The 21,919-nt window shown below is 43.6% G+C and overlaps 1 protein-coding gene across 6 annotated transcripts in view; it reads left to right on the top strand.

The window, feature by feature from the left end:
• CELF1 (CUGBP Elav-like family member 1) overlaps window positions 1-21,919 on the top strand; it is a 104,341-nt gene that overhangs the window by 61,593 nt on the left and 20,829 nt on the right. For 4 of the 6 annotated variants that reach the window (XM_048854262.2, XM_048854261.2, XM_048854265.2 and 1 more), the window contains 5 exons: window positions 12,921-13,055; window positions 13,242-13,321; window positions 13,638-13,799; window positions 15,205-15,286; window positions 20,912-21,040. In XM_048854262.2, coding sequence (XP_048710219.2) covers window positions 12,921-13,055; window positions 13,242-13,321; window positions 13,638-13,799; window positions 15,205-15,286; window positions 20,912-21,040 — 588 coding nt within the window. The remainder of the gene's footprint in view (window positions 1-12,920; window positions 13,056-13,241; window positions 13,322-13,637; window positions 13,800-15,204; window positions 15,287-20,911; window positions 21,041-21,919) is intronic. The other 2 variants (XM_048854264.2, XM_048854263.2) reach the window with 1 other exon arrangement.

Genomic DNA, 21,919 nt, shown 5'->3' with positions numbered 1-21,919 from the left:
GCAGTATAAATAATAAATTCTTCATGGTGGAAATTTGTTTATTTATACACAGATACTCCATCAGCATATTATTACAAGACCAGTAAATGCAGAAAATGCCAGAGTTAAGGTTGCATGTAACCCCTTACTTTTGTCTTTTGTTCCTCGTACAACCACATTTCAATAATCTAATTACATTATCATAGACTTTCTCAAGTAATACAATAAAACAACATACAGTAGTTCAACAGCCTTGGGTAAGAATGTGTAATATAGCATCTTGTACACCTCTACCCTGATATAACACAGTCCTCAGGAGCCAAAAAATCTTACCACATTATACGTGAAACCGCGTTATATCGAACTTGCTATGGAGGGCTGGGTAGAGAAGGCTGTGCCTCCCCAAACAGCCTGGCCCCACCCCCTATCCAACCCCCACCTACTTACCCCTCAGAATTCCCGACCCATCCAGCCCCCCCTGTCCCCTGACTGCCCCCTGAGACTCTCTGCCCCTTATCCAAACCCCTGGCCCCCTTAACATGCCACAGCCATAGGTGCTGACTCTGTGGGTGCTCCGGGGCTGGAGGACCCACGGAGAAAAATTGGTGGATGCAGAGCACCCACCGGCAGCTCCCCGCCCCAGCTCACCTCCACTCCGCCTCCTCCCCTGAGCACGCTACCGCCACTCTGCTTCTCCCCCCTCCCTCTCTCCCTCCAAGGCTTGCTGCGCCAAACAGCTGATTCGCGGCAAGCCTTGGAGGGAGAGAGGGAGGGGGAGAAGTGGAACGGCGGCATGCTCAGGAGGGGGAAGAGGCGGAGGTGGAGCAGAGATGAGCTGGGGCGGGGAGCGGTTCCTCTACCCCGCCCCCCGTTACTTGCTACGCCCTCCCACCCTGCCCCAGCTCACCTCCGCTCCCTGTCCTCCCCTGAGCATGCTGCCGCAAACCTGAGAGGGAGGGGGGAGGAGGGGAAATGCTTTACTGCGTTATATCCAAATACGCGTTATGTCAGATCCTGTTATATCAGGGTAGGGTTTAGTATTTTTTCATTCTTTTATGCTTACCCTAATTTTATTGTCTTCATGGACCAGTATATTGATTGTTTGTTTGTTACAACTACTGTGTGCTCAGTGCTGTATAAGACTTGGAAAGACAATCCTTGCCCCAAAGAGCCTATAATTTAAAAGACAGACATAAAGAAGACAGGATGCATTGGACACCCTTGAGAAGGGAGTAACTTGGAGTTGGGGTTATTTCTATATATAAACAGAGTTAACTCACTACTTCTAGACATGGAAGAAGTGAATGAGGAAGGATTGGCGACTGACTCAGTTGAGATTGGCAGGTCATTACATAAATTAGGAGCAACCTGGAAAAGATATGGGGATTGGAGAGAGAGAATAAAAAACAAATGGAATTTCAGGTCTTGGCAGTATTGCGGAGTAGGAGTTATGGAAGGTTTTGCATGAGTCAGGGTATAAGATGTAGGCCATATTGCAGTTGTGCTGAGCCTTGAAGGCAGGGACAAAGAGTTTATGGGGAAACCAATTAAAAATAGCACTTCTGTCTGAAAATTAACCTACATTGTTACAAGTAACAGCTAAGATTCATGTAACTGAAAGTGACTAGAAAAACCATAAAGAATAATTTCAGATTTTGCAGCTGTGCTGGCTGCAACTGATTGGCAAGAACCTGAGAAAATCTTGTAATCTGAAACTATTTGGTTGGATGCTGCTTGGAACATCCTTCTAAAGCACCATAGAAAGCCCACAGGAGGGAGCTTCATTCCTGTATGTGTTAGGAACGACTCAGGTGAATAAGAGCAGAGTTCCCACCTTTGAACCTTTCCAGGTATGCCTTTCCTACACTTTCACTGGCCGTGTAAATTAGCCAGAGTGCTGCCTTCCTTTGCTGAGCGCTTTGGGAGCTCTGTAACAAACCCTTTTCAGAAAGTACTGTGCATAACATGCATTTTTAAAGGGCTTGTAACTAGCGACCTATGTATTCTGATTTTTCATAACAGCAGAGTTTGTCACAGAATTGTGCTCCAGAATCTGAGCTTTTGGCCTTTTTTTTTTTTTTTAAATGTTTCTGGCCATTGTGATTGTGAAGAAAGCCTTGAAAATGTAATGTACTGCAATGATTTCTGCTTGTTTGCAGACAGCCTGGAGCAATAGCCCTGAGAAACATGAACTACTCTGTTCATTTAAATGGATTGTTAACCTAAAGATGACAATCTGTGGTATATAATAAACTGAATATGTAAGGACAGCACAAAATACAGTGTGACTATGGAAAAGTAAATAACATGAGGCCACTGTATTGTTATCCATTTTCATATTTAACTCAATAACATCATCCATTTTAAAAATTCTCTGAAGCTGGTGCAGAATTTTGAGAATTTCCTCCAGAGTGTAGCAGAACCCTTCTGTAAAATGTAGGTCCAGATCACAGTAGATTACATAGGGGCTTTGTTTAACTCAATCAAATCAAGACCAAATTTCACCTGATGCTCTGATGGCTAGTTACAGGCCACATTTAAATGCCTCATTGTTTCAGCACTAGAGAGATTCAGAAATGTTTTAGAAAGTTATTGGTGTCTAGTCATGAGGTCAGAGAGAGAGTTCTACCATGGATTAGTAACTCTCAAAAAAAAAATCAAGGAATTGGGGATGAATGGTGAATTTTCAAAGTGGCAGAAGGTTAACAGTGGGGTACCTTGAGGTTCCATACTAGGTTTGGTATTTATATATATATATTTATGGTCTGGAAAGCAGGTAAGCAATGAGCGAGCAAAATTTGTACATGACATAAAAAATGGGCAGTGTGATGGCAGATAGCTCAGTAGTACTCACTACACAGTGACAGTGAAGAAAGCAAACAAAATGTTAGGATGCAAAAAGAGAGACAGAAAATTATACTAAAAATATAATTAATGCTGTTCAGAATTTTTCTAATGAAAATTTTTTCATCAGAAATGGTCTTTCCTTTGATATGAAAATTTTAAAGGAAATTTGAGGGTTTTCAAAATTTTCTGTCTTTAAATGAAAAGTTCCAAACTAAAAACAGATTTTTTTTTCAGGAAAACAAAAAAATTTTTTTGAATAAAAATGTTCATGAAAAAAATTTGAATACCTTAAAAATTGTTCCTTTTCAAAAACTGGAATGAAAATTGTTTTGAACTTTAATAAAAATTTTGCAAAAAAAGTGAACTCTTCTGATTAGCTCTGATTACAGAATGACTATATAAATTAATGATATGTGCTCATATGGGATACTATTTTGGATTCTTATCACCTGTCTTCGAAGGGACACAGCAGAAATAGAGGAGATTTACGGATGAACCACGAGATTGATTAGAGGTATGGAAAGACTGCTGTATTAAGAAAGAAATTGAAAAGAAGATTGACTGTTAGGAGAGGAGGTAAATGAGAGGAAACATGATAGAGGTGCATAAAATAACAAATAGTAACAAGAAAAGAAAAGGAGTACTTGTGGCACCTTAGAGACTAACCAATTTATTTGAGCATGAGCTTTCGTGAGCTACAGCTCACTTCATCGGATGCATACCGTGGAAACTGCAGCAGACTTTATATACACACAGAGAATATGAAACAATACCTCCTCCCACCCCACTGTCCTGCTGGTAATAGCTTATCTAAAGTGATCATCAGGTTGGGCCATTTCCAGCACAAATCCAGGTTTTCTCACCCTCCACCCCCCCACACAAATTCACTCTCCTGCTGGTGATAGCCCATCCAAAGTGACAACTCTTTACACAATGTGCATGATAATCAAATTGGGCCATTTCCTGCACAAATCCAGGTTCTCTCACCCCCTCACCCCCCTCCCAAAAACCACACACACAAACTCACTAACCAGCAGGATAGTGAGTTTGTGTGTGTGGTTTTTGGGAGGGGGGTGAGGGGGTGAGAGAACCTGGATTTGTGCAGGAAATGGCCCAACTTGATTATCATGCACATTGTGTAAAGAGTTGTCACTTTGGATGGGCTATCACCAGCAGGAGAGTGAATTTGTGTGGGGGGGGTGGAGGGTGAGAAAACCTGGATTTGTGCTGGAAATGGCCCAACCTGATGATCACTTTAGATAAGCTATTACCAGCAGGACAGTGGGGTGGGAGGAGGTATTGTTTCATATTCTCTGTGTGTATATAAAGTCTGCTGCAGTTTCCACGGTATGCATCCGATGAAGTGAGCTGTAGCTCACGAAAGCTCATGCTCAAATAAATTGGTTAGTCTCTAAGGTGCCACAAGTACTCCTTTTCTTTTTGCGAATACAGACTAACACGGCTGTTACTCTGAAACCAGTAACAAGAAAGTAAATCGTATTTACCGTCTCTTATAATGCAAAAACAAGGAGACATTTGATAAAACTGTAAACCAACAAATTTATAACTGATAGGGACGTGTCTATGATTTTGGTCTTGGTTTTTTTTGTGTGGCATTCACATAATACATAAATAACCTATGGAGCTCCTGTAATTAGTTATTACTGGGTGCAAGAGCTTAGTAAGAGTCAAAAAAGGAGTAGACAGTTACACAGATAATGAACGCATCTACAGTTTACATTCGGTAGGATAAAAAAAAGACATAGGAATATCATACCCTGTTGACTTAAAGAAGTGGTTTTCAACCTGTGGTCCACAGACCCCAGGGGGTCTTCAGCTCATTTGAAATTTTTTAGGGGTCACACATGAAAAAAGGTTGAAAACCATCCGCTAACTGACAGGTTAGGGGAATTTTCTTCCCCTGGGCAGATTAACTGTTCTCTATAAGATTTTTTGCAACTTCCTCTATATCTGGTACTGTCACACAGGATATTGTAACTGGATGGTGCACTGGTCGGAACTAGGATGGTATTTTCTATGTCATTATTAAAATGACATTAGAATGGATACATACGAAACTTAGCTTATACAGCGGTTGCTGTTGCTCCCCCTGTCATGACAGGAGTATGGGGAAATAAGCAAAATTAACTTGAAGTAATCTGCTTGATGGAGAATATGACCAAATGGACCTAACAGAATCCTGGTGGGGTGATTTTTCTATTTACATTTTCAGTATAAATAGGTTCAATTGTAGACAGTAAGGGGTGCAGTGTGGAGCTAGATGCCCTCTCTTCACCAGGGTTGGTGTGGGGTGGGGGGAAGCTCAATTCCCCCATGTCACAAGCCGGCTGGCCCTCTAAGGGTATGTCTACACTATGAAATTAGGTTGATTTTTATAGAAGTCGATTTTATACAGTTGACTGTGTATGTCCCCACTAAGCGCATTAAGTCAGCGGAGTGTGTCTTCACTACCGTGGCTAGCATCAACTCATGGAGCGGTGCACTGTGGGAAGCTATCCCACAGTTCTCGCAGTCTCCACTGCCCATTGGAATTCTGGGTTAAGCTCCCAATGCCTGCTGTGGCAAAAACATTGTCGCGGGTGGTATTGGATACATGTCATCAGTCTCCCCTCCCTCCTTCCCTCTCTCCCTCCGTGAAAGCAACTGCAGACAATCATTTCACACCTTTTTTCTTGGGTTACCCGTGCAGATGCCATAGCACGGCAAGCATGGAGCCAGCTCAGCTCACTACTGCTATTGCGAGCATTTAAACACCTTGCGCATTATACTGCAGTATGTGCAGAACCTGACTAAGAGATGGCAGCACAAGGACGATTGAGAGAAGGACATGAACACAGATGTTCCTGAAAGCACGGGAGGTGGCAATTGGGACATCATGGAGGCAGTTCGGCTGGTTGATACAGTGGAATTCTGGTTTGTTTGAACACCTACAGGAAGGGACTTACTTTCCAGACCAGAAAATAACGCTTGGGGATGTTGAAAGGCCTAGAGCTATCCTTGGGGACCCAGCCTACCCCTTAATGCCATGGCTCATGAAGCCATACACAGGCACCCTGGACAGTAGTAAGGAGCTATTCAACTATAGGCTGAGAAAGTGCAGAATTGTGGTAGAACGTGCCTTTGGATGTTTAAAAGCTCGCTGGCGCTGTTTGCTGACTAGGTTAGACCTCAGCACAACCAATATTCCCATTGTTATTACTGTGTGCTGAGTGCTCCATAATATCTGTGAGAGTAAGAGGGAGATGTTTATGGCAGGGTGAGAGGTTGAGGCGAATCGCCTGACTGCCAATTTTGAACAGCCAGAAACCAGGGCGATTAGAAGAGCACAGGTAGATGCGCTGCGCATCAGAGAGGCTCTGAAAACCAGTTTCATGACTGACCAGGCTACGGTGTGACAGTTGCGTGTGTTTCTCCTTGATGCAAACCCTCCCCCTTCGTTGATTTTAATTCCCTGTAAGCCAGCCACCATCCCCACTTAGATCACAGCTGGCAAAGGAAATAAAGTCACTATTGTTTTGAAACCATACATTCTTTCTTTATTAATTGAAAAAAAAAAAGGGAGATAACTGATAAGGTAGCCCGGGTGGGGTAGGGGAGGAAGAAAGGACAAGGCCACATTGCTTATTGTGGCCACACTACAAATCAAAACTGTTTGAATGACAGCCTTCTATTGCTTGGGCCATCCTCTGGAGCAGAGTGGCTGGGTGCCCAGAGGGGGGTCCCGTTCCCCCCCCAGCATTCTTGGGCTTCTGGGTGAGAAGGATATGGAACTTGGGGAGGAGGGCAGGCGGTTGTACAGTGGATGGAGTGGCGGTCTGTACTCTTGTTGGCTTTCCTGCAGCTCCGCCAGATGCCTGAGCATGTCCGTTTGCTCCCCCATTAGCCTCAGTATTGCATCCTGCCTTTTATTGCACTAACTTAACGCTTTCCTGGACTCTGCCACTGAATGCCTCCATGCATTTAGCTGTGCCCTGTCAGTGTCGGAGGACTGCATGAGCTCGGAAACCATGTCATCGCGAGTGCTTTTTTTCGCCTTCTAATCTGCGATAACCTCAGGGATGGAGATGGGGGCGCATAGAAACATTTGCATCTGATAGGGAATAAAAAGGGAGAGTAAAATTTAAGATGATACATTTCTGAGAACAAAAGGGAGACTCTTTCACAGTGAAGTAAGCAATTCACAGCAGACAGCACACGTGCTTTAGGTACAAGGTCACATTTTGCCTTTTATATTGAGCGCCTGCTGGTATGGTGACACATCACCCATGTCTGGGCAACAAAATTCGGTTTCTAGGCAGCCATGGTAAGTCAAAGGGTATGCGGGTTTGGCTTCTAACGCCTTCATAACATGTGAGAATGTTTTCAAACTGCAGCGTCCTCCTTTCCCATAGCAAGCAAAGTCGATTAGGTTTGCCATTTAAAAGGAGGGGCTGTGGTTTTCAGGGGGATGTGCAGCACACATCTTTCTCCCCTCCCCTCCGCCCCCATGGCTATTTGGGATGATCCCCTCACCCCGCCATGTGGCTATTCTCAGGGATGATCCCTTTTAGCCAAGCGCGAACAGCCCAGCATGAACGGGGTCCTTTTACTGTTCCCTTACAAAAAGTCCCCTATTTCAACCAGGTGACCATGAATGATATCGCTCTCCTGAGGCTAACACAGAAAGATATAGACTGAATGTTGCTTGAATGCGACCAAAGCCCAGGACCATTTGCTGTCATGCTTTGTGCTACAATGATTCCAGACTACTTGCTACTGGCTTGGCGTGGTAAAATGTCCTACCTTGAAGGACGAAATAAGGCAGCCCTCCCCAGAAACCTTCTGCAAAGGCTTTCAGAGTACCTCCAGGAGAGCTTCATGGAGATGTCCCTGGAGGATTCCCGCTCCATCCCCAGACACGTTAACAGACTTTTCCAGTGGCTGTACTGGCCGCAAATGCATCCCAAGTCTTCAGTGTAAATCAGACATTAAACACTATTGCTTTTAAACCCTGTACTGTAGTTACAAATATGCACTCACCAGAGGTGCCTTCTCCGCCTTCAGGGTCGGGGGTCCCGCCTTGGGAGGGTATTGGCTCCAGGGTGATGAAAAGGTCCTGGCTGCCAGGGAGAATGGATTCACCACTTGCCTGCTGTGCATTCTCCTCCTCCTCCTCCTCTTCCTCATCCACAAAATCCTCCTCCATGTCACGTGAGACTCCCCCCTTGTAGGTGTCCACGGACAGCGGTGGGGTAGTGGTAGGGTCCCCCCCTAGAATGCCATGCAGCTGATCATAGAAGTGGCATGTTTATGGGGCTTTGACCCAGAGTGACTGTTTGCCTCCTTTGTCTTTTGGTAGGCTTGCCTGAGCTCCTCGACTTTCATGTGGCACTGCTGTGTGTCCCTGTTGTAGCCTCTGTCCATCATGCTCTGTGCGATTTTTGGCATATATATTAGCATTTCTTCTTTTGATTGGAGTTCGGCCTGCACAGATTCTTCTCCCCATACAGCAATCAGATCCAATGTCTCCCGTTTGCTCCATGCTGGAGCTCATTTGCGATTCTGGGGGGACTGCATGGATACCTGTGCTGCTGAGTTCGCCACACTGACCAAACAGGAAATGAAATTCAAAAGTTCCGGGGGCTTTTCCTGTGTACCTGGCTAGTGCATCGGAGTTGAAAGTGCTGTCCAGAGCGGTCACATTGGAGCACTCTGGGATAGCTCCTGGAGGCCAATAACGTCGATTTGCATCCTCACTACCCCAAATTCGACCCAGCAAGGTCGATTTTAGCGCTACTCTCCTCGCTGGGGAGGAGTACAGAAGTCAATTTTAAGAGCTCCTTAGGTCGACGGAAGGGGTTGCTGGTGGAGACGCATCCATTATAAAATTGACCTCAAGTGGCTAAATTCAACCTAACCCTGTAGTGTAGTCCAGGGCTCAGTGATAGATTCCAAGGTCAGAAGGTACCATTGTGATCATCTTGTCTGTCCTCTTGTATAACACAGGCCATAGAACTTCCATAAAATAATTCATAGAGCAGCATCTCTTTTCGAAGAACATCCAGTCTTGACTTAAAAATTGCCAGTGATGGAGACTCCAACAGGACCCCTGGTAAATTTTTCCAATGGGTAATTACCCTCACTGTTTTTAAAAAATAAAAACAAAAACAAAACTATTTTCAGTCTGAATGTTTCTAGCTTCAACATCTAGTCATTGGATCATGTTATACCTTTCTGTGCTAGATTGAAGAGCCCATTATTAAATATTTGTTCTCCATGTAGATACTTATAGACTAATCAAGTCACCCCTTAACCTTTTCTTTGTTAAAGTAAATAGATTGAGCTCTCTGAATCTGTCACTGTAAGGCATGTTTTCTAATCCTTTAATAATTCTCATGACTCTTCTATGAACTCTTTCCAATTTATCAACATCCTTCTTGAATTGTGGGCACTAGAATTGGACATAGTATTCCAGAAGCAGTTGCACCAGTGCCAAATATAGAGGTAAAATCCCCTCTAATAAGGTGTGTCTGCTTTACAAGAAAGATGAAACTGGGGCCTAAATAGCTTTTTAAGGCAGAGGTTATCACTTGCTGTATATTTGTACAGTGGTTGGCCCCGTATGATCCCAGACTGGTTGAGGTGTCTAGCTGCTACCGCAGTATAAATAATAAATTCTTCATGGTGGAAATTTGTTTATTTATACACAGATACTCCATCAGCATATTATTACAAGACCAGTAAATGCAGAAAATGACAGAGTCAACATTGCATTAACTCTTTTGGCCACAGTGTGACATGGGGAGCTCATGTTCAGCTGATTATCCACCACAACCCCCAAATCTTTTCAGAGCCACTGCGTCCCAGGATAGAGTCCCCAGTCCTATAAGGCTGGCCTACATTCTTTGTTCCTAGATGTACACATTTAGCTGTATTAAAATGCATATTATTTGCTTGCACCCAGTTTACTAAGTAATCCAGATCACTCTGAATCAGTGACCTGTCCTCTTCATTATTTATCACTGTTCCAATTTTTGTGTCATCTGTAAACTTTATCAATGACGATTTTATGTTTCTTCTAGGTTATTGATAAAAATATTAAATAGCTTAGGGCCAAGAACTTATCCCTGCAGGACCCACTAGAAACACACCCAATCAATGATGAGTCCCTGTTTACAATTACATTTTGAGACCTATCAGTTTGCCAGTTTTTAATCCATTTAATATGTACCATGTTAATTTTATATCATTCTAGTTTTTTAGTCAAAATATTGTGTGGAACCAAATCAAACACCTTACATAAGAACATAACAGTGGCCAAACTGGGTCAGACCACAGATCCGTCCAGCCCAGTATCCTGTCTGCTGACAGTGGCCAATGCCAGGTGCCCCAGAGGGAGTGAACCTAACAGGTAATGATCAAGTGATCTCTCCCCAGTTGAAGGTGTTAGGGAGGCTTACTTATAATTGACCCCAGTTATGGGGAGAGAATTAGGAAGGACCTTATAAACAGGGTTGAGAAGAACTCAGAACAGTCGGGAGCAATGATGGAGTGCTACTGCAGACAGCCAGGACCAGCTGGAGAGCTGGGGCTGAGTTTCTGAGAGAAGCAGTCTGTTAAGCCTTCAAGGAGCAGCCTGAAAGTTTAGAGACACTACAGAGCCAGGATCAGGTGCCTGGGTAACTCCGTGACTCTAAAGAGGAGAGAGTCAGGGAACAGCTGGAGAGACTAGGTGGAAACAATTGAAGACAGACCTCAGACAGAGACTGAAAAGAGAGAGACTGTTTGAAACTTACTCCTGGGGGAATGCTGTGCACAATATTTTAAAATTTTGCATATTTTTTTCAAAATAACGCAATATAATCAAGCTGGTTTCAATTATTTTGGTAATTTATTTAAACTACAGTACAATGGATGGAGAATGGGAGTGGGGAGCATTGGAGGAAATCACCAAACCCGCTTTGTCTAATAGTAATGTAGCTAGTATTGACCCTTTACTTCCGGTTATTAGTCAACAAATATATGCAGCCATATGCTCAGTGTTACATCATAGGCAACTGAAGAGCAAGTGAGGGCTGGGGACTCAAACTCATAATTTATACTGGCTACTGACCATCTCCAAAAAGGTTAGTAGCAAACAGTTCATGGAGCACATTTTGATAAGAATTTTTTTCAGTCCAAAAATTTAGACCAGTTCTAATCACTAAAGCACCATAAGCATTTATAAGGCCATACTGTTGTTTACAATAAGGCTCATTTACACCACTCTGGCAATGTAAAGGAGCCTTAAAATTTTTACACATGTTTTATACTCCTGGGGGAATTCACTAAGAACAGTGGAACAATTCACTAAGTAAGCAGGCTGCTACATTCTGCTCTGCCTGAGGGAACAGAGCCTATCCCATGCCTACCTCTTCAGAAACACTCCAAAACCCTGCCCCTTCACGCCAAGCATGCCGCAATAGCAAATGAGAGGGACAGAGTGTCTCTCTCTCTCACACACACACACGACTGCCCAACACCCCCATTCCCACCCCTGTGGTGATTTACATTTCTACTGTCTGCTCTGGGTGCCCAAACCAACCTGCCTGCACTGCCATGTAGGGGGTGCATGACTGCTCTTTAAGCTTCCCTTTGCTTCCCCATCAGAAGTCATTTTTCTGCAGGGAAGCAAAGAAATCTGCAAGGGCCATGAATTCTGTGCAAGCACAGTGATGTAGAATTCTCCCAAGAGTAGAAACTGTAAAATAGCCAGACCTCAGAGAGGTGGAACTGTGACACCAGCAAGAGGCTGGGAAGAAACACTGTTTTTAAGTTCTCATTTTAACAAACTAGTGCTTGAGAAGGAGTGCTAATACGTGACTTGGCATGTATTGGCATGATGGTGCTTTTGTTGTAGCTGAAGAATGTGGAGGGCATTCCCCACACCCTGGCACTCTGGCTTCAGTGTAATGTCTTTGTGTGGTTGGCAGTCACGATGTGCTAGCACTCTAGCTGTAGTGTGGGGCATGAGGGGTTATTCCCTTAGCGGTGGCTGCAGTAGTTAAGGTTTCTCCTTACACACATCCCTATGCCAGTCTTTTGGACTGGGTGCATGGATGATGTGGATTCCTTTTGTGCCAGTACTCTGCCCATAGTGTATGGAGAAAGCTTTCTTTGTGATGATCTTTGGCTATGGCGTGGTGCGTGAGCATTGGGGATTCCTATTGTGACGGTGCTCTGGCTGTAGTGAATGTGAGGAATTCTTCTTATGCTGGTGCTTTGGCTGTAGCATGATGCATGGACAATGGGAATTCCCCTTATGGCGGCACTCTGGCTGTGGTGCGGTGCAGTTTCTCCCAGAAGCAGAGCCAGCCCTCACTCTCACTCTTATTTTGTTTCTTGGTGTAATGTCTAGCTTTATTTGAGGCCTTGTATTGAGGCATTGTATTTGTATTTGAGGCATTGTATTGAGGCATTCCGTGGAGGATGGAAACTGAGGACAGGCACTGCAGAACGACCCAAGACCAGTAGCGGGCATGGCAGAATGAGTGAATATATCTATATCCCCTTCAGCCAAGCTCTCTCTGTTGGAAGAGTTCAGTTCATCCTCCACATTCAAAGGGCTTGGAAGGGAGGAGCAAGCATTCCGCACATTACTATTTATTCATGTAATTAAAGCATAAAACACTTGTAGACTCCTTTCAGGTTCACTAGAAATGTCCTATGAGCATTCTCTTAAATGAGTAAAATCTCATCACTTGGAATAGGTGGGAGTTTGACTGGACAAATCCCTAGAGTTTTCTGCTGCAGGGAACAATCCCACACTGTCCAGTGAGGGGGAGAAGGGTTTAACTAAATGAGAACTAGTCGTCTTCCTCAATCTAATTGCTGATCCCTTTAACCTCTTTCTCTGAGTTGGTACTCAGTGCTTTATCACCCTGAGTATCTCTTATTGCAGGAACACTGCGCTCCTTCAGCCTCTGATTTCAACCACTAGAGTAGCTGGGTAATATGAACAAGGCCTACTGAAATAATGAGAGCTCTCGAGTTCCCTGCTTGATGTGAGTGCTACTTTACTGTAATGCTAAGGCTTCTTTCCTTTGATTCCTCAGCTGTGGAAGATAGAAAGCTGTTTATTGGGATGATCTCCAAGAAGTGCAATGAAAATGACATCCGGGTGATGTTCTCCTCCTTTGGGCAGATTGAGGAATGCAGGATACTACGGGGCCCAGATGGCCTGAGCCGAGGTAAGCACAAAGCATCCCTAACAGTTCAAGGTTTTCCTCTGGACTCTTTCCCCTGCACCTCAAGATCAGATTTTGTCTATATTGATTGGTAGGGCGCTTCAGACCAGGGGGTATTTTCCTTTGTTTGTCTTCAGTTGTTGAGATGAATCTGGTGGGTTAGTTTGATTCTTTCTGCTGTCTCCCCAGGTTGTGCATTTGTGACTTTTACAACAAGAGCCATGGCGCAAACAGCAATCAAAGCAATGCACCAAGCACAGACCATGGAGGTGAGATAAATCTTTTTGGGGACATGGGGATAGGCTTCACCACTCAGAGATCATAAAGCTTGATGGGCAGGGGGAGGGGAGATCTTTGGAGTTAGTTTTCCTGACAGTGCGTCTTGGACTGAAAGATCTATTAAATATTTTAGCAAATAGCAAAAGTCAATACAAACTAAAGTGAAAAGCAGCTGAGATTTTGAACATTTGAGGTAGGAATGGCACCTTTATATGTGCGGGGGCGAGAGCACTCCATTCCCGTAGGTTTGTGCCATATTTACGCAGTTGCTTGGGAGGTTGTAACTATGTGAACTGCTATTTTCAGGGTTGCTCTTCTCCCATCGTGGTGAAATTTGCAGATACGCAGAAGGACAAAGAGCAGAAACGTATTGCTCAGCAACTCCAGCAGCAGATGCAACAGATAAGCGCAGCCTCTGTATGGGGAAACCTGGCTGGTCTGAACACACTTGGACCCCAATACTTAGCAGTGAGTTTCCTGTGTGGGTTCTACCAATCTGCCTATCTAAGATGCTTATGTAGACCTCCTCATCTTACTATTTGAGCACGTCACAATCTTCAGTGTATTTATATTCACTACATTCCTGTGAGGGACTTAATGTTATTCCCCATTTTACAGATGGGGAGCTGAGGCATAGAGATACTATAACTTGCCCAAAGTCACCTGCTGGGAAGATTTTCTCCTTAGGTTAACTTCTCTTGAGTACTTTACATGTGTGTAATTTCAAGCCCCTTTTCAGTTCTGTCCGCCATCAAAGTTGTTGTATTCATCTCCCACTCTTTCTTCTCCAGCATTTATTACATTACTCTTATTATTTATTTCCACAAAAATTGACGCCCACAAACGTTCGGTGCTGTACAAACAGAAAAGAATGTCTGATCCCTGCCCCAAGGAGCTCACAATTTAAAACCCCAACAAACAGGCAGGCAGAGACTAGATGTAGTGAATAGTGGTACAGCATATATAGAGCTTTATAACAAAAAATGACAAACTAAATTATTGTTCAAGCTTACTTTCACCAGTTTTCTCAGTTGTTTGGCATTGCTGGGTTCACAGGGGAGGAATGTCTCTCACATCACTGTGCTCTGGCTCTTGTGTGGGACTTCAAGGGGATTTGGGGGGCTTCTCCTCTTGCTGTTACAGTGTGGGGGGTAGAGAAGGGCGAAATTTTCACCTTGTTCTGGCTGTGATGTAATGCAGGAGGTGGAGGAAATTTCCCTTTTTGCTATTGCTTTGGATTTGCTGGAGTGGGGTTTCTTTGTGACAACACTCTAGCTATGGAGAAAAGGGCAGGAATTCCTCCTAAATGGCACTCTGTCTGTGGCTCAGTCAGTACACGATGGGGATTCCCCTCATGATGGTGCTTTTGCTGTAGCTGAAGAATGTGGAGGGCATTCCCCACACCCTGGCACTCTGGCTTCAGTGTAATGTCTTTGTGTGGTTGGCAGTCACGATGTGCTAGCACTCTAGCTGTAGTGTGGGGCATGAGGGATTATTCCCTTAGCGGTGGCTGCAGTAGTTAAGGTTTCTCCTTACACACATCCCTATGCCAGTCTTTTGGACTGGGTGCATGGATGATGTGGATTCCTTTTGTGCCAGTACTCTGCCCATAGTGTATGGAGAAAGCTTTCTTTGTGATGATCTTTGGCTATGGCGTGGTGCGTGAGCATTGGGGATTCCCATTGTGACGGTGCTCTGGCTGTAGTGAATGTGAGGAATTCTTCTTATGCTGGTGCTTTGGCTGTAGCATGATGCATGGGCAATGGGAATTCCCCTTATGGCGGCACTCTGGCTGTGGTGCGGTGCAGTTTCTCCCAGAAGCAGAGCCAGCCCTCACTCTCACTCTTATTTTGTTTTTTGGTGTAATGTCTAGCTTTATTTGCAGCTCCTTCAGCAGACAGCAGCTGCCTCATCTGGGAACCTGAACACACTGAGCAGTCTCCACCCAATGGGAGGTGAGTGTTTCACTTGAAGACAGGTTCAGTACCAAAATAGAGGATCGGCAGTGGTGGTCTAGTTGTGAAGGAAGCCAAAGGGCTGCTGACATATCTACCTCCTTTGTGCAGAATAGTCCTGAGTTACCCACCACTGCACAGGCGAGAGAGGGATTATGAGGTATCCAGCCCTGCAGTTACAAATCTGCATGTGAAGATATTCTCCTTTGAGTTTAGTTAGCAATGGTTCCCTGGAAATTGTGGTGTGCTCTCAGGATCCACCCTACCTCTGATGGGCATGTTTTTGAGTAAATATTTGTCTTCCCTCATGAGCAGAGAGGCCTGGAACTCCAGATTTTCTTGAAAGTAGGCATGTGTCTGAAGCATCACATGTTGAAATAAACACAACTGCATATATTTCATTGATGGAACATTCTCTGTGGCTTTTAATTTAAATTATTTTCTTGTAAGAAAGAAATTAAATGGATAAAATGTAGGAAATGCTATTGTAAGAAAGGTGACTTGTAAAAGTGGCCTTTCATTCAGGATATCTGCTACTCATGCATTTGAGTCACCTGTCTGATATCTCTCTGTAGAGCCAATACAGCTACAGAGGAGGGAAATGTCTCATGTTTTAATAAAATGAGCCAAATTGCTGACTGGGGGCTGTAGCCAGGATCCCCATCTATTGCAGCGGAGTCATAAAGAAGAGTTCTGTGGGGAGCTGAGTCCTAGACCATTTAGGAATTTGTAGATAATGAAAAAGATCTTGAATTCTGACTGAAAGTGGTTTGGCAGCCAGTGCCCTCATGGAGAAGAAAAATAATGAAAACCATCTTAGTACCACCAACCACCCTGCCAGATCCTACAAGCTGGAGGCTACACATCATAATTACCTCCATATACTGTACGGTCATGCAAAACAGTGTGTGCATTATGTGAATAGAGGCCAAGTTAACAATGTGAATTAATTTTGAATGTCCTGATTTGTGTGTGCATACACTTAGCTTTAACACATTAATGAGAAGGAGCTTATGGAAAATAGTATATTTTAGTTCCTTCTGCATCTCGTAGAAAGTTGGACTTAAACCACAGTATGTCAGTTCTAACCCTAGGCTCTGACTCTGAGGTACGTAAAGTCCAGTCTATCCATTCTAGGTTTTTTCACAGCTCTTAGTTAAAGACGTGATGAACCTGACGGTACCAGTCTGCACCATCTTGTGGAAGCAAGAAATTACTAGGGCTGTCAAGTGATTAAAAAAATTAATCATGATTAATCATGCTGTTAAACAATAATTGAATACCACTTATTTAAATATTTTTGGATGTTTTCAACATTTTCAAATATATTGATTTAAATTACAATACAGACTACAAAGTGTACAGTGCTCACTTTATTTTTGATTACAAGTATTTGCACTGTAAAAAAACAAAAGAAATAGTATTTTTCAGTTCACCTAATACAAATAATATAATGCAATCTCTTTAGCATGAAAGTTGAACTTACAAATGTAGAATTATGTACAAAAAAAACTGAATCCAAAAATTAAACAATGTAAAATTTTACAGCCTGCAAGTCCACTCAGTCCTACTTCTTGTTCAGCCAATTGCTCAGACAAACAAGTTTGTTTACATTTTCAGGAGGTAATGCTGCCCACCTCTTGTTTACAATGTTACCTGAAAGTGAGAACAGGTGTTCTGGTGGCACTGTTGTAGCCAGTGACACAAGATATTTACTTGCCAGATGCGCTAAAGATTCATATGTCCCTTCATGTTTCAGTCACCATTTGAGTGGGCATGCATCCATGCTGATGATGGGTTCTGCTCAATAACCATCCAAAGCAGTGCGGACCGACGCATGCTCATTTTCATTATCTGAGTCAGATGCCACCAGCAGAAGGTTAATTTTCTTTTTTGGTGGTTCAGGTTCTGTAGTTTCCGCAACATAGTGTTGCTCTTTTAAGACTTCTGAAAGGATGCTCCACACCTCGTCCCTCTCAGATTTTGGAAGGCACTTCAGAATCTTAAACCTTTGGCTGTTGAGTACTGTAGCTATTTTTAGAAATCTCACATTGATACCTTCTTTGCATTTTGTCAAATCTGCTGTGAAAGTATTCTTAAAACGAACATGTGCTGGGTCATCATCCGAGGCTGCTATAACATGAAATATATGGCAGAATGCGGGTAAAACAGAGTAGGAGACATAAAATTCTGCCCCGAGGAGTTCAGTCACATATTTAATTAATGCATTTTTTTTAAACTATCATGATGGTCCCTTCCAACCCTGATATTCTATGATCAGCATGGAAGCATGTCCTCTGGAATAGTGGCCGAAGCATGAAGGGGCATACAAATGTTTAGCATATCTGGCACATAAATACCTTGCAATGCTGGCTACAAAAGTGCCATGCGAACGCCTGTTCTCACTTTCAGGTGACGTAAATAAGAAGCCAGCAGCAGTATCTCCCGTAAATGTAAACAAACTTGTTTGTCTTAGCAGTTGGCTGTACAAGAAGTAGGACTGAGTGGACTTGTAGGCTCTAAAGTTTTTTACATTGTTTTTTTTTTTTGAGTGCATTTATGAAACAAAAAAAATCTACATTTGTAAGTTACAGTTTCAGGATAAAGAGATTGCACTGTAGTACTTATAGATTCATAGATACTAAGGTCAGAAGGGACCATTATGATCATCTAGTCTGACCTCCTGCACAACACAGGACACACAATTTCACCCACCCACTCCTGCGAAAAACCTCTCACCTATGTCTGAGCTATTGAAGTCCTCAAATCGTGGTTTAAAGACTTCAAGGAGCAGAGAATCCTCCAGTAAGTGACCCGTGCCCCATGCTACAGAGGAAGGCGAAAAACTTCCAGGGCCTCTTCCAATCTGCCCTGGAGGAAAATTCCTTCCCGACCCCAAATACATATAATGTGAATTGAAAAATACAATTTCTTTTATCATTTTTACAGTGCAAATATTTGTAATCAAAAATAATAATATAAAGTGAGCACTGTACACTTTGTATACTGTGTTGCAACAGAAATCAATATATTTGAAAATGTAGAAGAACATCCAAAAATATTTATAAATTTTAATTGGTATTTTATTGTTCAACTGTGCGATTAATCGCGATTAAATTTTTTTAATTAATCGCATGAGTTAACTGAGATTCATCAACAGACATAGAAATTACCTGATCAGCTTAACTAATATTCTCTTTTCTCCTTCCTCACTTCCTATCAGGGTCTGAGATCCTAGAGCAGGGGTGGGCAAACTTTTTGGCCCGAGGGCCACATCGGAGTGTGAAACTGTATGGAGGGCCAGGTAGGGAAGGCTGTGGACATATCCCTAAACAGCCTGGCCCCCTCAGAACTACCCACCCATCCAAACCCCACCCTTGTCCCCTGACTGCCCCCTCCCGGGACCTCCACCCCTAACCGCCCCCTATCTAAACCCTCCCGTCCCCTGCCTCCCCCCAAAACCTCTGCCCCATCTGCCCCCAGGGAGTCCCTGCCCCTTATCCAACCCCCCAGCCCACGTACCATGCCGCTCAGAGCAGCATGTCTGGCAGCCGTGCCACCCAGCCAGGGCCAGAACCAGACTCGCTGCTGCGCTCCCCTGCAGAAGTGCACAGCCCTGCCGCCCAGAGCACTGCCCACGTGGCTGCAGGGGAGGGGTTGGGACTAGCCTCCCCGGCGGGGAGCTCAGGGGCTGGGCAGGATGGTCCTGTGGGCCGGATGTGGCCCGCAGGCCGTAGTTTGCCCACATCTGTCCTAGAGCCAGTGTTAGGGCTTTCTCCCAGTGAAGTATCCCCAGAGCTTGAGAGGAAACAGTCCTCAAAGAATAGAGTTGAAGTTTGGCTTGAGTGAGTGCAGCTAAAGGAAATGTTGAGAAGGTCTCTTTTTTGTGTATAAACCCTGTGCCTGAATTGTTTTTATTTTTATTTTTATAGTTTATAGTGTGCCCATTGCCACTGTGTGACATGCCAGGATGCAAACATCTATTTAGAATTGCCCACAGTTGGCAGCATTACTGATCCTTCATTCTATTAACCATCCAAGAAACAAGAACAGAGAAAGAAAATGCCTTGTTTTAGACTAGTAGTTCTAAAATGTGGTCTGCAGAGCACATGCTGTTCATCACTGGTGCTGATTAGAAGCAGGTGAAAATGAGGAGGAGCCACCCTAGCTGCCCACAAACATTGCCACAAGGATGTTGTGGAATTGAGAGGCTAAGAAACAAAGTGGACTTGTACAATTGGGAATGGGAGTGGTGTGTCCAGAAGATTCTTTGTCTAGTAAATTATGGTCCATATTATAAAAAAAGTCTGAGAACCTCTGGTTTAGATATATGTGGCAAAGGTGTGGCTGAAACAAGTAACCTTTCTTCATGCACTGAAAGCAGATTCCCCAGTTTGGGGCCCTTCATTCAGAACACGCAGTCCTGAAGATCATCTCCTTTGAAGTGTACAGGGAGAAGGGTAGATGATCAGGTATCCAAGTTCCAAATTTATGTCCAGATTTATAGACTAATACAACAAAAATCTTTAATCCCATTTGGAAGTAGATGGGAAGTAAGTGTGGTAAAAGGATAATACAAGTATAATATGCTCCTGACAATCTGCTCCAGGAAGCAGGCAAGCTGTTGCATTCTGCACTAGCTGTAGCATGTGCATAGTTTTTAACCCATTACAATCTAAATGTCACAAACTGCTTAGTACCTATCCTCAAGAAATACAAGAGATCAGGAGGATCGTTTGTTCTATGTGCACTTTTTAAAATATGTTTATATATTTGTATTTAAAAAAACAACTTAAACAGAGTTCTCTGGGGCAAGAAATATCTGATACCATGTACACAGCACAATGAGGCACCAAACCTGACTCGGGCATCTGAGTGCAAGTGTAAGACAAACAAGAACATAACTTAATTTTATATTGATTTGGATTTTGGGAATGAGTTACTTGGGGTTGACATGAGGGGAGAGGAAGGGATTAGAGGAGTAGGTAAAAGTAGATGGGCGGAAGAAAAGGGGATGAGAAGCAAAATATATAGGGAACGTTGGATTGGGCACCTGAGGGATTAGTGTAATAGAAAAGGGGTGGGATGAAGGGAGACTAGCAACCAGTGACAATACAGCAGTTATACCAGTGTTGTGTGAATGATTTATGTCTGGAGACTCTGGCTGCTGCTGTACTATGTGGAGTGTGTGTAGGGAGGTCACTAGGCCCAGGCAGGTTCCTTTGGCCCTGGGGGTTAGGTACAGGTGAGCCAGAAGTCCCTGACTTACCTGTTGCACCCTTGGCTGTGGCTGATGTGCTGGCTCTTCTGGGAAAAGAGCCCTGATTATCTGGGAATTTCTATAGTGAATTGTGAACCATGGGGTTGTGACCCACTGGGATTCATGAACAGGTCCAGAGGGATCATGATGCGTTTCCTTTATGGCTAGATGGAAACTTTTTATCTGTTGTAACAAGATGGCATGGTATGGAAAAAGTTTAGAACTACTGCCATAGTCTATTCCCTCCAAGCTCCTCCTAGCTGCCATTGTTCCCCATGCGGGGTGGGGTAGGCTGCTGGTCCAATGTGCTTGAATGGACAATTATATCAGAGCAGAAATCCTGTGCATTCCTTAATGTATTGCAGGGTTGAATGCGATGCAGTTACAGAACCTGGCTGCATTAGCAGCTGCAGCCAGTGCAGCTCAGAACACACCAAGTGGCACCGCTGCACTCACTTCTTCCAGCAGTCCCCTAAGTGTGCTCACCAGTTCAGGTAAGAAGGTCATTTATTGCATTGTGCATTATTGCATGGCTTCGGTCAGCTCTGGAGTCCGTTTATGCCATCCTCTCTCTCTGTCCATAGTTAATGCTCTGTGTATTCTTCAGTAGGTAGACAGTAGTAACCAGTAGAAATGGTCTTTTCTCACCTGTCCAATGAGGTTCTCTAGTATTTGTTAAGCTAGGTATGCTTTTGTGTGAAGAGGTTGTTTTCTCCAGGGGTTCACTTTAATCTTGAGTAAAAGGAAGTGTTGGGATTTCCATAACACAGGAAGGCAGCACTTCTCTAGTCATTGCTAGTACATGCAGGTCACAAGGTCCATCACTATTCAAGCAGCATTTTAGGCAGATGCTGTAGGGTTTGTGGCCTCTCCCAAATTTTCTGGCGATAGACACGCCCTGGAACATGGAGTAGCACACATGTATGCAAGAAAATCCATACACAGCTTTATCTTCATTAAAGCCTGAGGAGCAATCACGTTTCCTCTAAAACTAACATAGCTCTAATTTCCAGTATGTTTTGTCACGTGGCTAGGGAGAGGAGACATTATCTCACTCAGCTACTCATGCAGGGATGCAAATACAGAAAAAGTTATTTTATTCTCCTTACCCCTTTTTATTCTTTCAGGTATCTTTATTATGGGTGTAATACCAGGGAAATTAGAACATCTAAGATCTCCTTAAGCACTGTCTTGTTAATTTCTTGTTAAATGTGATTATCTAGACATCCAAATTAACAAAGATAACAAATGGCAAAGCAAAAACATACACCCAAACTAGATTATATGAGCCACGCTCTATTTTAGTACCAGAGTAAGCCAAAATTTTGCCTGGGCTAGCTGCTTCTGCCTACTCTAAACCACTGACACGGTAA

The sequence above is a fragment of the Caretta caretta genome, chromosome 6, assembly GCF_965140235.1.
Source record: "Caretta caretta isolate rCarCar2 chromosome 6, rCarCar1.hap1, whole genome shotgun sequence".
Taxonomy (NCBI): domain Eukaryota; kingdom Metazoa; phylum Chordata; order Testudines; family Cheloniidae; genus Caretta; species Caretta caretta.
Note: the sequence above shows the minus strand (reverse complement) of the source record. Positions and strands in the feature narration are given on the sequence as shown.